At 41.7% G+C, this 15,143-nt stretch overlaps 1 protein-coding gene across 1 annotated transcript in view; it reads right to left on the reverse strand.

The window, feature by feature from the left end:
* The window catches only part of eipr1 (EARP complex and GARP complex interacting protein 1), a 75,803-nt gene that overhangs the window by 58,085 nt on the left and 2,575 nt on the right, over window positions 1-15,143 (reverse strand). Inside the window, exons 3-4 of the mRNA XM_074691317.1 lie at window positions 8,664-8,796; window positions 4,328-4,484 (exon numbers count right to left, since the gene is read on the reverse strand). Coding sequence (XP_074547418.1) covers window positions 4,328-4,484; window positions 8,664-8,796 — 290 coding nt within the window. The remainder of the gene's footprint in view (window positions 1-4,327; window positions 4,485-8,663; window positions 8,797-15,143) is intronic.

Here is a 15,143-nt window from a genome sequence, read left to right on the forward strand (position 1 = left end):
CATACACAAGACCCTCCTCTTCCACTCACACAAGCATCAAACACGCACAGAGCCGCACAAATGCAATCTCTCCTCTCCTCTCTTGCGTTCTTCTTTGTGAGTTTCTCTCCTTCTCCTCCTCACTCCTCCTCTCCATCTTTATCTCTCCCTCGCAGACACCTGCTACAGTATGCATCACGCTAACTGATTGGCGCCTCCAAAAATGATTGCAATCATGTGCCAGCCGATGAACAGCGGACTAAAAAGGGGAATGACCATTGATTTTTGTTCTCATCAGCGGTGAATTATGGCGAGGCATTGTGCACGGGGGCTCTGACTGTAAGACAAAGGGGAACAGTGCCGAGACTGCGATCTGAGATGTGAACCAGTCAATAGTCTGAGCCAGAGAGAAAATAAAAACACCCTCATGGAGAGAGAAACAGGCAGAGTGGGAGATACGAGTAGAGCTTTTTTCCAGCTCGTAGTGGTGTGGAGAGAGTGGGTAGTCTCATTTTCAGTAGGACAACATGTCCATCTGTCCTCTCGTGTGTTTTCCCTCCTCAGTGTTTCTAAACAGCTCTCATTTAGTTTGGGGATTTCTGATCTTATGATAAAACTGCCTGTAAGTTGTTTGTTTCTGTGTTTTAGGTGGGGATATCAAACACTGGAGTCTCTGCCAAGGCGTTTCAGAGGACTCCTGAATGAAATAAGGCGAAAACATTTTGTATTATGTGATGTTTAAACTCAACATCACAGTCTGTGTATCCTGTTCCTGGATTAAAGGATTCATTCACACCCTTTTACAACTTTACTTACAGCACGGCCTGAACAGAGTTGGATGACTCTGTATTTGTAAAAGGAGTGACATACGTTGATTCTTCCTGTTTACATTATGCTATGTCATTGATCTATTAACACTTTTTTGAAGTTAGTCAAGAAATCAGCTGGACTCTCCAACTTGTGTCCACATTTATTCACAAACAACTTGAAATTAGCTGAACCTGTTTTTACTGGAGTATCCTCCCTCCTCACATACACACACATTCACACACACCACACTTACAGCTTTCCTCTCTCTATACCAGGGGTCACCAACCTTTTTGAGACCAAGGGCTACCTCACAGGAAGTGATTGGCACAAAGGGCGACCTGTCTGATAAAAAACTTTCTGACCAAAAAATGCACAGATCACTTTTTTAATAACAATCATAGTAGAAGCTGTAATACAATGAGAAGAGACTGCTCTCAGGTCAATGTTAGTTATTTCACAATTATAATTAATGATTTACAGAACACTGATGGTAGCAAGCTCCACTGTGACTAGTGCTGTGTTTTGGAACATGCCTCTTGGGCACCTTAAGTGGTTCTTACGGGCACCCAGGGGCACCACGCTGGCGACCCCTGCTCTATAGAGATCAGCCCAGCCCTCCCATATGGTGTTGCTGTAACTCATCTGTCAGCTGATTTATACAGATTTGGTGAACCTTCCTGAAGCAGCAGGGTGACCATAAAGAAAAAAAGTGGACTAAGAAAATGTAAAATGAGCCATCCTGACCAAAAGGGAAAATCACATCACGGACTAAGAAAAGGCTGAGGTCATCCACTCATCGCGCAGCAGATACAGTGTTGGATCAGGGAAGCTGTGGAGTTGAGGACGTTAAGCTGGGATGAGGGGGCCTACATCCTGTCACACACCTGGGATGCTGTCCTAAAACTATCGGACAACAGGGGGCGTAGTTTTCCTGCAGGCTTCAGGTAGAACAGCCAAACCTTTATAAATCAGCTGATCCACATGTCACAACAACATCACATGGAAAACTGTGGGATGTTTGTTCTCAAACCAAGTCAAAGTGGGTAAAAAACAAAAAAAAGTTCTTGCACTTAATGGCAGCATCTGCAGCCAAATAACTTGTAGCACCTTGTCGCACTAACCAAGGTTTTTCCTTCTGACACTTTGGACAAAAGGGTCTGCTAAATGAAACTGTTGAACTGTAGAACTGTAAAACAGAAATTATACTGGTCTAGTTTTAGGAGCTGTCTAACTCTCTCGTCAGACCAAATTAACCTTTCATCAGAAGCAAAAAGATTCAAAAATAACAGAAATCCTGTTTTAAATGCCTTCACTCATTGTCACGCTAAAACATGTTCATTTTGAGGACAACGTTCATGTTTAACACAAGAAAAAGCTCCTCAATCATGGTAAAGGCTTGATGAATTTATACTTCATGTTTAAAGCACCTTTCTGGACTCATTCACCCATCCACATTAAAAACACGTACTGGTGTCAGAGACTGCTTCAGTAAGAAGCCACCAGTAATCTCACACACATACTCACACCTCTCAAAAACATGAGGCCTCATTCACAAACAGTGCACATGCACAAATTTGTGCCTAAATCATGTGTATGAACATTTGACACACAAAGTTGTGATTCATCGATAGTTTTTGAATTTGTTCTTACTCTGCATACAAATTTAGAACCTCCTCAGTCCATGTGTACACACAAATGATGACGACCAAATCTCTAAGAAGATGTAAACACGTACACTTTTAACTAAATGCATGCTATGTTTAGACTACTTTCAGAAAAAGAAAAAAGCCTGAAACAGAATTCAAAATCTAAAACTGTAAAGTGACTAAATGTATTAAAAACCATGAAACTGACTTTTATTCACCCTAATTTAACATTTCATATTGAACCTTAAATTAAATACTTAGTTTCACAATTCAAAATGTTATAAAGCACGTTTCAAAACACAAATTGATTAAAGACATGAAATAACTGCTCCTTCTTATGACTTTATACATCTTCTGAACACATGACGTGCACACAGCTTCACTGATCACTCACACTTATTGATTGGTTTGCAAAAAATATCCAGCTACTGTTTTAATATGTGTCATTTATGTTTTGGATTCCTGCAATCTCCTGCCCAGCACCCACCAGGGGCGCCCACTGATCACTGATCACCTCGTAAAGACTCCCTGTGAAGGGACGGGGGAGTGGGCTATGTGGCTGACACTCGTACTGCAGATGTTGATGTCTGTGGCACCTCCTGATGCACCCAACAGATGTCCTTTAAGAGTGAATTGGGGTATGGTCCTATACTAATTGCAGGTTGTGGGTACGTCAATTTAGAATGATTCTGATTCACTAACATATGCGTGGTGGTTGGAAGAAGATTGGCCGGTGCATGAATGTCGGTGTCATGAATCCGAAGGTGATTTTGCATAAACGTGGAACTGTGCGCGGAGTAAGAACATTTCTATGCATTTATTAGTAAATGAGGCCCAATGGGAGCAATTTTGTTTTTAGTGTCTTGCTCAACAGCACTTTGGCTGCAGTAGCTGAGATTTATCCTCCAACCTTCCAACTGAGAGACAACTCCATTGCTGAGCAACAACTCCCAGAATTAATGCATCAAAAAAAGAGACCAACTAACGCACACCTCCCTGTCTCTGGACACCTACAGGTGGTATGTCAGGCACTGCAGGTTGTACAATGAAGACTTTAAACCTTGCCCATATAAGGGCATGGCTGACAGGAGGGCACCTGCTAAAGGCCTGCCTCTTTATTTCATCCAGACTAAAATAAAACTGGATTGAATTCAGCATTTTCAACGTGATTCCCGCCGACGATGGGGTCAAAACTTTGTACCAGAGATAGATGGGTGACATCATTAAATAGACCCCTCAGTTAAAGTCAACAGATGACTCTTAAAACTTGTGTGTGCTGAGCTAACTGGCAGCATGGTGGAATCCGATGGTAACCGAAAGAGCTGAGAAACTGCAGATTCTTAACTTAAATGTACACAATAAAAATCTTCACGCAGGACGGAGACTTAAAACCTTTTCCACCTCATGAAGACGCCCCCAAAAACGGACCACATTTTTCACGGGTGAAACATCAACTTTAGAGTTATTTAATATCTGTTTCGTTTTAGACAAAAAAAGCCTTCCCTTGACATAAATGGTCTATTTCTGTAGCAGTCTGTCTGCGACTTTGTCAGACATTTGGAATAAAAATTTGAGTCTTTCAGCAACAACGAGAAGCACCTTTTGAGGACGTTCTTTTACTGGACAAATTCCTCTCCAAGGATTTCTTTGCAGTTTTGCTGCTAAATGCTGAAGAAGTCAACATTCAGAGAAGTAAATGATCAGAAAAATAGAGGAAAGGGTCAGTCTTAATATTTTAACGGTCAAATTAGTATCAGTGGTTCAAGCCCACAAACACTTTAAACATATTCATCCTATAAATACACACAGGAGGCAGACATTTAATTGCACACTACAGTGGTTCAAAAGAATAGCCGCAACCGTGGGTTCAACTGTTCCCCAGCAACACCTACCAGGCAGCGTTGCTGTGTGCGCTGTCGTCAAGGTGACAGAGCAGCTCCAGGGTCTGGGGGTTGTGGGCGGAGTCGTCAGGTGACTCATGGCTTCCTGTGTCCCAATCAGAGGGCATCCGCCATACCGCCGCACAGGACACCACCCTGCTGTCACTGGCTGGAGGGGGCAAGGACACACACACACACACACACACACACACACACACACACACACACACACACACACACACACACACACACACACACACACACACACACACACACACACACACAAAGAGTCATTCACAGGTTGTTAGCCCACAGTGCAGTGTGTGCTAATGCGGTGATGTGGACACACTTTGCTTCAAATCCACATCACATGTGATTTATTTTGGCACATCCACACCAGAGCCAGAGCTGCTAATTGGAACCAGTGGAGTAAATGTAGAATTGATACGGTAATTGGACTAAAAGTTTGAGGCTGGAGGCCATAACCAATCACAGAAAGGAGAGAGCGGGAGAGAGGGGAAAGGAAAACAGAGAGAGCAAAAGAGCCTAATTTCTTTTCGGTGTAGTATTGACAGTGTGTGGGCAGGCGCCGGGCTATGAAACACAGGCGTTAGGCCTATTTGTCAAATTAAAAAGCAACGTGGTGCGAGTCCACAGGCTCTTGAGTGGTTTTAGACAACCTTGCACTTGGAGTAAGTGGGCAAGCAATCATCTTGAACAAAAGGCTTTTCTTGCTCACATATTGGAGTGCCGGTGGGAGGCGGTATGGAAACGCTATAAGAGCGCACTTGTGTATGTGTGTTTATTGCGCCTGTGCATGTATATATTTTTGTGTGTGGTGTGTGCATCAGTGCGTGGTGGGCTGTCTGAGCCTCAGCCCGGTCCAGAGTGGCTGTCATCCTGTGAACTGAAGCATGTAGAGCTCAGCTGACAGAGAGAGAAGGAGAGGAACGGGGGAGAGGGGGGAAGACAAGAGGGGAGGTTGGGTGAGGATGGTGTGTAACCCTGAAGGCCTACAGTGCTCTCTGAATACACCATGCCCCATCTGACATGACTGTCTGCTGCTGGGTGAAACACACACACATACACACACCAAAACACCAAAACACTGACTGTACCTCTGAGAAACAAGGTCAAATTTACTTTCATTAGAGTTTTTTATTCTCTTAGGAACTCCAGCTAGCATGATGACAGACGGGGGCAGACTGGGACAAGAAGACATGTACAAAAAACAAGATACTCATACATCTAAAGCAGAGAGGACACGTGACTTCAGGTGCTGCTGTCCACTGGTGTTAAATTCACAACACAGAGATCGTAAATGCTCTCACTGATTGTCTTGTTATTATTACTGATTACAATCACTTTTTCAACCAGCTTAAGACTTCCAAATAAGACTTAAATGAAGAGAAACAAACAGAGTTTTTTCTGAGGCTCCTTCTGATGTTTCCTAACATGACTGTTCACTCCTGTTACCTATGACTACCAGCTACCAAGAGTACAGAGTTCTCATGGTCAGGTGGAGGATGTAGGCGTCTTAAGTAGCCAGACATGAGATTGGAAGGATGCTACAGTTGTCACAATGTTATGTTTTTGAATCGTAACCAAGACTTCCCGTTCTGATCTTTAAATCTTACTTTCTCCAGTGCATGTGTTTGTTCTTTGCATCTTTTGCTGCTGTGTTGGTTTTAATGGTTGCAGTGAATTTTCTCAAAGAGTATTTACATTTTCTGATTTATAGCCAAAAAAAACTTTTAATTTTTGTTGCTGTCTCTTTAAAGGCAGGGCCTGCAGGATTGTCCTCAAAACAAAATGTCCATTTTTATAGGACTAATCCTCCTCAATCGCCACTTCTAGGCTTTTAACACATGTTTCTCAGTGTCTGCATCACAACACTTCCAGTGCAGAAGTAACTTTGAGTGTTGATTAGCGAGTGGAAGAAGCTATCCCAAGGGTTTAAGATAGCGGACATACCATGAAGCATGAAAAACACAACTAATTTTAAAGTTAACGCCAAACACAGACGGCACAGATAAAGATTTTTACCTAAAAAATAAAATAAATTGCACTTAATGGCAGCACCTGCAGCGTCAAAAGCGTCTGCTAAATAAAACTGTAGAACTATAAATGAGGGTGAAGCTTGGCTGGATCACTCGCTTTTGGGCACTTGGAGAGCAGCACAGGACAAAGAGCAATGCAAGTCGGCTTTCTACTGAGAGGGTATGTGTCAGATAACCCAGAGACTAGCTTGTGCTAACATGCAAAGTCAGGTTTACAGCTCTCGAGTCTCTTCTACTTAGAAACACAATACATCAGGTGGTTGCTGGGCTAGTGAGTGAGTGTGTTCATGAAGTCACAGTCAGAGGCTTTGGGTGTGCGCTGCTGCTGGCACTGAGCAAAGGAGGTGGTGCCCAGAATCTACCTTAAATGCTCCCTGTTCCAACAACCCCCTTCCTCGATTGGCTAGCATTCTGATGGCCTATTGGGGGTGGGGCTATGGGCAGAACTTCCTGTTTGAGGCCCGCCTTACTATTGTGTAATTAGCCAGTGAAGAGATCCTTATGTGATGACCTCATCACATAAAAAATCTGCACACGTTTAGTCTGAACATCCAGTGGTATTATTTTATACCAATGTTTAAAATATGGGAAAGCACAACACCCCCTTTTTAAAAACTAAGTTTATGAGTTTGTTTATAAGTTTTTAAGTTTGCTAGGTGCAGTAGCTCTCTCTTCTTTGTTCGTTTCTTGTAATTTTTTTGTCTCTTTTTCATCATCTTTGTATTTGGAGTAGGTCATTACTTTGTATGGCTTATTTTTTGGTCATGGACACCAAATTTTTTGTGGCTTCAGTGATATTTTTACTACTTTTTTTCCTGTGTTTGTCTGGAGATCCTACATGTAACCATGGCTGCATTGTTTAGTATGTAGCATGTCAATGCTAACTGGTGTAAGGCCTGATGTCTTCCCACAAGGTGAGAAGAAGGAGGTTTGGATGACGTGCTGGTTCTCAGGTGTGAGCTAAGAAGTGACGACATGGACCTGTCCTTCCATCCATCGTCATTGGGAACATAAGATCTATCTCCAATGAAATGGACGAGCTAGCTGTGCTAACTCAGCAACAGAGGGAATACCAGAGGGCAGAGTAGCGTTATGCTATTCACAGACATGGCTAACAGAGCTAACATCAGAACCAACGCCACATTGGAAGAGCTTCACCTGCTGTGGGCAGACAGATCCAGGAGACAGAGACTGAACAGACTGTTGAAGAAGCTCAGTCCTGGACCCTGTGGAGGTGGAGGCTGGCTGAACTGGACAATGATGAACAAGCTGTCATCATCTATTTTCTTATGGACCTTTTTGCTCTTTCTATACACTTTCTTAATTTTGTTTTCTTAATTGCTGCTGTGACTTTAATTTTGTTGTACTTGTTACCATGACAACAAAGTTCTATTCTATTCTATTTTATTCTATTTTATTCTGTTCTATGATCTTTGACCAAGCGGCTCTGTGCATGTGTGGGGCCAGGTAATCCTGGGTACCTGTCACCACTGGGAGCATTCTTCAAAGAGGGTATCTGTCTATCAAGAAACCTTCTGCTCTTTATTGAGGTGTTTTAATTTTCAGGGGATGTCTTAGGCTGCTACCTTTATTAGGGTCCGAGGCCTGAGCTGAGGACACCTTCTGCTCTTCGTGTGTTTCTTTTTTCTTATTATTATTGTAAGAGGATTTGGGAAACAAAGAAATGTGGGGAGGACTGTAACCTCAGCACATGATGCACCCTCTACTGAGCATCAAAACACACTCCCATTACCCTGACAACACAAATGGAGAGACTGTTGGTGTGATATTGACTGATTTTGTACTGGGAGCGTTATGTGATGGAGGGATATTGTTGTACTCAGGTACACTTCTCCTGAAATCTTTAATTACAGTCTCATAAAGTGCATAAAAACATGCTCAGCCTTAACCTCACAGTACCATTATCCCTGTTAAGGGCCAAAAAGCACTGAGAAAAAGAAAAAATCTGGTAGCTCTGGCTGTTGGTTCATGCTCCTGAAGAACACCGGAGACACAGTTTCATTAAAAGGTTGGCAGGATAATTAAGGATAAAGCCGGGATGAAAATTTGACTGTTTGCATTCACACATGCAGCCTAATCATTAAGTTTTCTGAAGTTTGGTGCATGTGTGAAAGAGAAAGAGAACAGAAATCAAAGTAAATGCACAGCACAAAGAAAGGGAGAAGAAGAAGAAGAAAGAAAAAAAACAGTGAGAAAAAAAGAGAATCATGATGCATAAAGAGAGACTGTGAATGGATCCAGAGACAGACGGAAACAGTAGGACTCACTTTTGTTATAGCAGGTGGTGAGCACAGCCTTATCTGCAGGACTGGCGCCAATGTGCCATATCTCCCCAGCTTGGTGCAGAAGGACATTCTTATTAATGATGTTATTCTCATCATCAAAGTCAATGATGTGGATCTGGAAGAAAAGACACAGAGAGAAGATGTGTTAAGGATGAAGCTGGAGTTAAAACACTGCCAGCACCTCCCTCACACGCACACACCAGCTGCAGTTCAAAGCTCCCCCACTCCTCTGAATCCCACAGAAAAGAAGGTTCCTCCTTTTAATATGACAGTAAACGTAATTTCAAGGCAGGCATCTCTTTGGTTCTTTTTTCCCTGTCAGCTCCGAGACTTTTCATCTTGATTCAGCCTTTAAAGCGACGATTAAGACACTTCTTGAAGTCATGTTGGATTCATGGGAGTTCTCATTTGACACGTCGGAGGAGTCAGAGAAAAAGGCAAAACAAAAAGGAAATCGATAAAAGCTCATTCCATCTTTCTTTTTTTGAAGACAAATGGCTCTGCTAAATGGGGCTGGGGATGAGGTGCATTATCTGAGAGAGTGTTTCTGGTGAAGGGCTTTAATTGTGCAGTTTTTAAAAAGACACTTTTTATTTTGCAAACCTTTGGCAGTGTGGATTATTAAACCATAGCTATGTGTGCTGTAATTTTACGTGTCTACTTCTTATCTGGAGAGTGTCAATGAAGTACAGTGAAGCATTCATGAGAGGGGCAGAAACATAATGGACATCATGAAGAATTTGATTCGTCTTAAACTGTTTGAAGACATACAGATCATTTCAAACAGAAAAAAATTAAGAAAACTCTGAAAGTGACTTTATTATGACCTGTTTTGGAACATATCATGAGGAATGACTTGAATATTTAATAGGGGTGGGAGGAAAAAAATCAAAAAATTGATATATCAGGATTTTTTGTTTGACAATATCAAAATAGTGATTCTTTGTCAAAAATCTTTTTTTTTTTTTTTCAAATTCTTCATTTCAAACTTTGTTTATAAACTGGATTGGAAAAAGTTACTACTTTTCTCCAGCAGAGGATGAAATGTTTCTCTCTGGCTCACGTGGGGTACATGCCCACGTTAACGTTTCATGGGAAAATATGGCCCCTGATATAGTCTGTAGACATTACCATCATGATTTAACTTTTTGGTCACCATGGTCTGGTGTTAAAAAAGCAAACTAAAAAAACGCAAATAAAAACATAAGTATCCAAGAACTGCAATTTAAATTTAAAGGGCAACTCCGGTTTTTTGACACCTGGACCTTATTTATAGGTGTGTGCATGCTCATATACTCACTCAGACAAACATCGTGCAGCTCGGAGTCCTTCAGAAGTTATTTAGATCCAACTGATTTTAGCGGCACTTAGCGGGGGCCACGGCAAGGGAGCTTCAGCGCGGGACATAATCTCTGCAAAATCGCTCGTTTCGGCTATATTTTTTCATCCATCACTATCCATCATTATCACAAACACACTCCTCTTCTGTTGCCATAGGCGAACACTGTCCACAAGCGCACCACCAGTTTGCATTGAGTCGTGGACGTGCTCCTGTTTGTTGTTCTCGAGACAGCTCTTTGTCTCTCTCCCTCTGCATCCTTCTTTCATGGAGCTCCTCGTCCGTGTACTCAGACTCAAACCGGTAAGGACAACTGTCAAACGTTTGTTTACCAGGTCAGCTGACCCACCTGAAGACAGTAGACGAGCTGACTTGATGATAACACTGGCGATGGATGAAAAAATATAGCCGAAATGAGCGATTTTGCAGAGATTATGTTCCGCGCTGAAGCTCCCTTGCCGTGGCCCCCGCTAAGTGCGGTTAAAATCGGTTGGATCTAAATAACTTCTGAAGGACTCCGAGCTGCACAATGTTTGTCTCAGTGAGTATATGAGCATGCACACACCTATAAATAAGGTCCAGGGGTTAAAAAACCGGAGTTGCCCTTTAGTCGACACCCCAAAATACACAAAATTGCAGTTTACTTACTCAGAGGCATGTATCATATAGCAAAATGATGATATGGTTACTGATGTATTCTGAGACTTTTCATGAAACCAGAGCAAATAATCTTGAAACAAAGTCCTTCAGCAAAGTCAGGCGAGGCTTGGGTCAGCAAGACGTGGCGGAGTTAAGAAATAACACATCCTAGCATTCTAACATGATTGTTCATTTCATTTTAGGATGGTTTCCAACTCAGTAGCTTACACTTTCTTTCAGAAATTGTCATAATCAAGGATGCAACAGATTCAAAGGAGGAGCTGTAAAAGATTACAACCATATCAACAACCTGTCGTAAAGATCGAGACATGCTCAGTGTCACGGCCTTGGCTGCACTTGAAAACACAATCATCAGCTCTCTAACTTTACGGCATGCAAGTTCAACAAACAGGCTAACTTTTATCCATAAGATGTTAATAGCAGCGCCTTCTTCTCTAGCTCTTTTTATAAGATGGAAATCTATTCTACAAGGGCCCGCAACTGAACGCAGTTCAGGGCCCTCAATACAGTAAAACAGTAAGGGTCTCAAGGTTTGATCAGACAATTAATGGCGGTTTCTCCCGTATGAGAGACACTTACAGCACCTTGGGGGACTGTTAATGGGGTTGCACTGGACAATAACTCCTGCCAGGCACTTCCACTCCCCTACCCTGTTCTGCTTTTACGGGCTAAACAGGAGGATGAAAGAAGGAGCGTTAGGAGGAGGACCATCGGAGCAGCAGCATCCCTCAGCCTCCTCAAAGTCAGCTAGGCGGCTATTAACCTTGAGTTGGACTGCATCGAGCAAAAAATTATTAGGCAAAGTTATAATTTTATGGTGGTGGGGGAGCGGTGCAAATAAATTCAGGCTGGCGGGACAGGGTAATTGGAGGGCCTGATAATAGGGTCCCCCTGAATGAACCCAGGTGTGAGGGGAGAGAAGTTCCAGCCCTCCTCCCCCAGGTGATTTATCCCTCATTCTTCAGGTCTGGGGAGTGACTCATAGCCCTCAGCCACTTGGGCAGCCGGCCCAGCACTTTTAATTATGTGCCGATGGTGGGAGGAACTGAAGCAAAGAGGAGGAGAGGGGAGGGAAGATTGGGAAGGGGGGTGTGAGGGGGGGGATAAAGCCGAGCTGGCTCGTGGCCCCCACTCCAAGGGCCTCTGTGCTAAAGCTCTTTAGCCGTGCAGATGACAGTAAGCGGGGTGGAGGAGTGGCGAGCGGGTGAGAGGTGCCAAGCTCGGGCGCTTTATCTCGTTAGCAGCCTTAAATGCCATGCCGACGCGCCCTCCGATTTGTCATTCCAGCTATTGGTCTCTGAGGGATTTGAGAGGTGCTCTGCGAGTTAAAAGAGACATTTCCACCCTGCATTATGCTTAATGGGAGGTGGAGAGGCCAGCAGGCTTATGGATACAGCAGAAGCTATCAGGGCTGAAATGCCAATCGAAAAAACATTTTTCACATCACAAGTTCAGACTGTGAGGGACCGATGTAGGCCAGGAAAGTTATGCAGAGTGGAGAAGACAAAGAGCTCATGAATAAAACAGGAAGAATCTGCGACTTAGAATAAGGGTCATCTTAAAGACCGGGAACTAAAAGATGGATGATGATCTCTATTAGGTCCTCAGCTTTATATGATACTTGAGATTCAAATAAGGGAACCAAGGTCACTACTGTACAGATTTTACATTTTAACAATATGGGTTAAAATAATGTTTGTTTGTTTTTTAAGGTACATCACACCAACATAACATAGAACTATTCAAACCATAGACTGTCTAAAAGAGATGGATGGCATGACTGCTGTCTACAAGTAAAGCCAAAATGTTTAAGTGACCTTTTTTTCCACAATGAAGAAAATAAACTCATTCACTGCCAGCCATTTTAGAGCATTTTTAACTATCTTTTAAAACCCACATAATATTGAGTTCTATGACTCTGTAAACACAGAAAACCGAAATATGGAGTAGACTCTCTTCTTTCATCAGAAAAAAAAGATTGTCTCTACCCTTTTCTGTTCTTTAGCGGGCAACGTTCCACACTGAAATGACGTCAAATACGTCGGTGGCAGTGAAAGAGTTAAAAGCTTAAAGAGCACATCACACTTAAAACTTTAACTGTTTTTTTGTTGTTGTTGTTTAATTTTTGCTTTTTTGTTTTTTTTAATGAGACAAAGACACGCGTTTTTTCTTTCAAATGTTATTTGTAGTTCATAGTACTTTCAATTGAAGCCTAAATATTTGTTATACCCATCACCATCATCATAGAAAAAGTTTTTTTTTCTGGATTTGGGAGTAAAGATCATTTCTCAATATCACAGCTTTTATCTGTATTTCACTTTCCTTCCTTAAGACGATCAACCAGATCAGTGCAGCAGCAGCAACAAACTAGGCTAATTCATGGATACTACACATGTATTCATTCAAACAAAAACAGTGATATAACATCAGACCGTGAAATGTTGCAAATTTTTACATTTGGTTCAACCATGATTCCAATTTTTTCCTTCAGACAACTGAATTAATGAGAGAAAATGAGATTTCATTTAATGAAAACCAAATTGAAACCTTATGCGTTAGCTAAACTCAACCCAAACCACAGAGGGATAAAATGTGGCTAATTGATCACAACTGCAATTTAAAGCAGCAGTACATTTATTTCATCACTGCATAACTGAGCACTCCTGAGCATGCAGTAATGTCTTCATCGTAATGTTTTCATCCAACTACCTGGCCATATCAAAAGTTCGCTGAGAGATGACAGACAGGGGGCAAAAGTCAAAAAAGAAAAAAAGTTTGAGCTATTTTCTTTAGTGAGACTTTATTTTTGTGATGCAGCAACTCAGCAGTTTGGAAACTGGTAATTGTAACCAATTATTTATTTTCAGTAACTTGCACAACATCTCACACATCTGTGCCAATCACAGTTACACACGACTAGATTAGACTAGATAAATTAAAACAATCAGCTTCTGTGGTTGATTTCATGTTTTCTGAGTGTTAAAAATCAGTCACCAAAACTCTGCAGCTACAGGATGACGGTGCATATTTTTCAAAACCAGAGATAAAAACAATAGAACAAACACTAAATAAGAAACGGTTTTAAGAAGAAGTTTAATGTTTTTCTTTTATCATGAATATTTTCTCCATGTCTGACACAAGAGGCAGCAGAGCAGTGTTATACTCCTGATTGCATTTGAAATACTATTTAAGATGATTGAGGATTTCCCTGCATTTCTCTTATTAGTAGTTACTTCCTATGATGACGTCACTAAATTGCAGCAAAGGTCCTATGTGGCCCTGAAGTAATGAACACATGAATAAAAGATAAGCACAATAACTACCTTCATTACTACATTAATCTGAAAATTATGCTAAGAATGGATTTACTCTATTATTAAAGTTCCTCTTGCCTCCCTGGTTTTCATGTGTTTCAGCTCTGTGGATGTGCCAGAGTGAAAGTGAAAGTGCGAAGAGGAGTATATTCAGCTACTAACAGTGTGTGATAAGAAATCACACAGATCGACTGGGATGCATTGTCACCGCTCCCAACGAGCTCTGAATTAGACTCGCTACACAAGACTTGGATTGAGCTGCGTCTGCATTCAGTGCCAGACCGTTTTCACACCGGAGTCTGCCAGAAAATAGGCTCCTTTTTTAAAGCTGGGATCTGTCTCTGTCTGTCTGTCTGTCTGTCTCTCCTTCTCAATCATTTACAGCCAACTGTTTCTGTCATCTGTGTCTGCAATAACCTCTGCAAGATGTGCATGCATGCACACCCACACGACACACACAATAAAGAATGCATTCTGGCCCTCATGCAGATACAATATCAGACACTGAAAAATAAATTCACAAGAGTTCGTCTTTATGCAAAAAGAATCCTGAGCATCTACTTTTCCCAACTGTCCAACTGTTCAAAACATCACAGGTAAACAAATAATTTCAGTGCTGTTAAAATATCAACCTGGCCAATACTTTCCACTTTCATTTATGGCTTTTTAAAGATTCTCCGATGACTATTTGACAGCAAATTAACAGTGATGCACTTTTATGATCCTCAAAATAAACTAAACCAGGACAACATTGTACATACCCTGATCATTAATGTCCAGAACCAATGTGAGGGTATAGTATGAGACTAGTCTGTGTACAGAATTCTGAGGAAAGAAACAGCCTCATATAAAATACAGTTGTATGGTTTCTTTTTGTCAGAAAAGATGTGTACACAACCACTGACAAAATTAGCAAAGAGGTAGGAGGTCACGCTTTGCCCATGGGGGCAACAAAAAAAACAAGCTCATTACAGGAGATTTTAGGATAGAATAGAATCGAACTTTATTTGCCATTGCAACCAGTGCAACGAAATTGCAAATTTTTGGAAATTTTATACCAATTTGTAAACTTCTTTCGTGTTGTTTATTCCCAAGCACAAGTGATACCCTCACTCTTTAAACATCTTCACTCAAGTCACACAACATCAA

This window comes from Halichoeres trimaculatus, unplaced genomic scaffold (genome assembly GCF_033239565.1).
Source record: "Halichoeres trimaculatus isolate MK-OKI-2021-1 unplaced genomic scaffold, fHalTri1.1 fHalTri1_scaffold_17, whole genome shotgun sequence".
NCBI classification, from domain to species: Eukaryota; Metazoa; Chordata; class Actinopteri; order Labriformes; family Labridae; genus Halichoeres; species Halichoeres trimaculatus.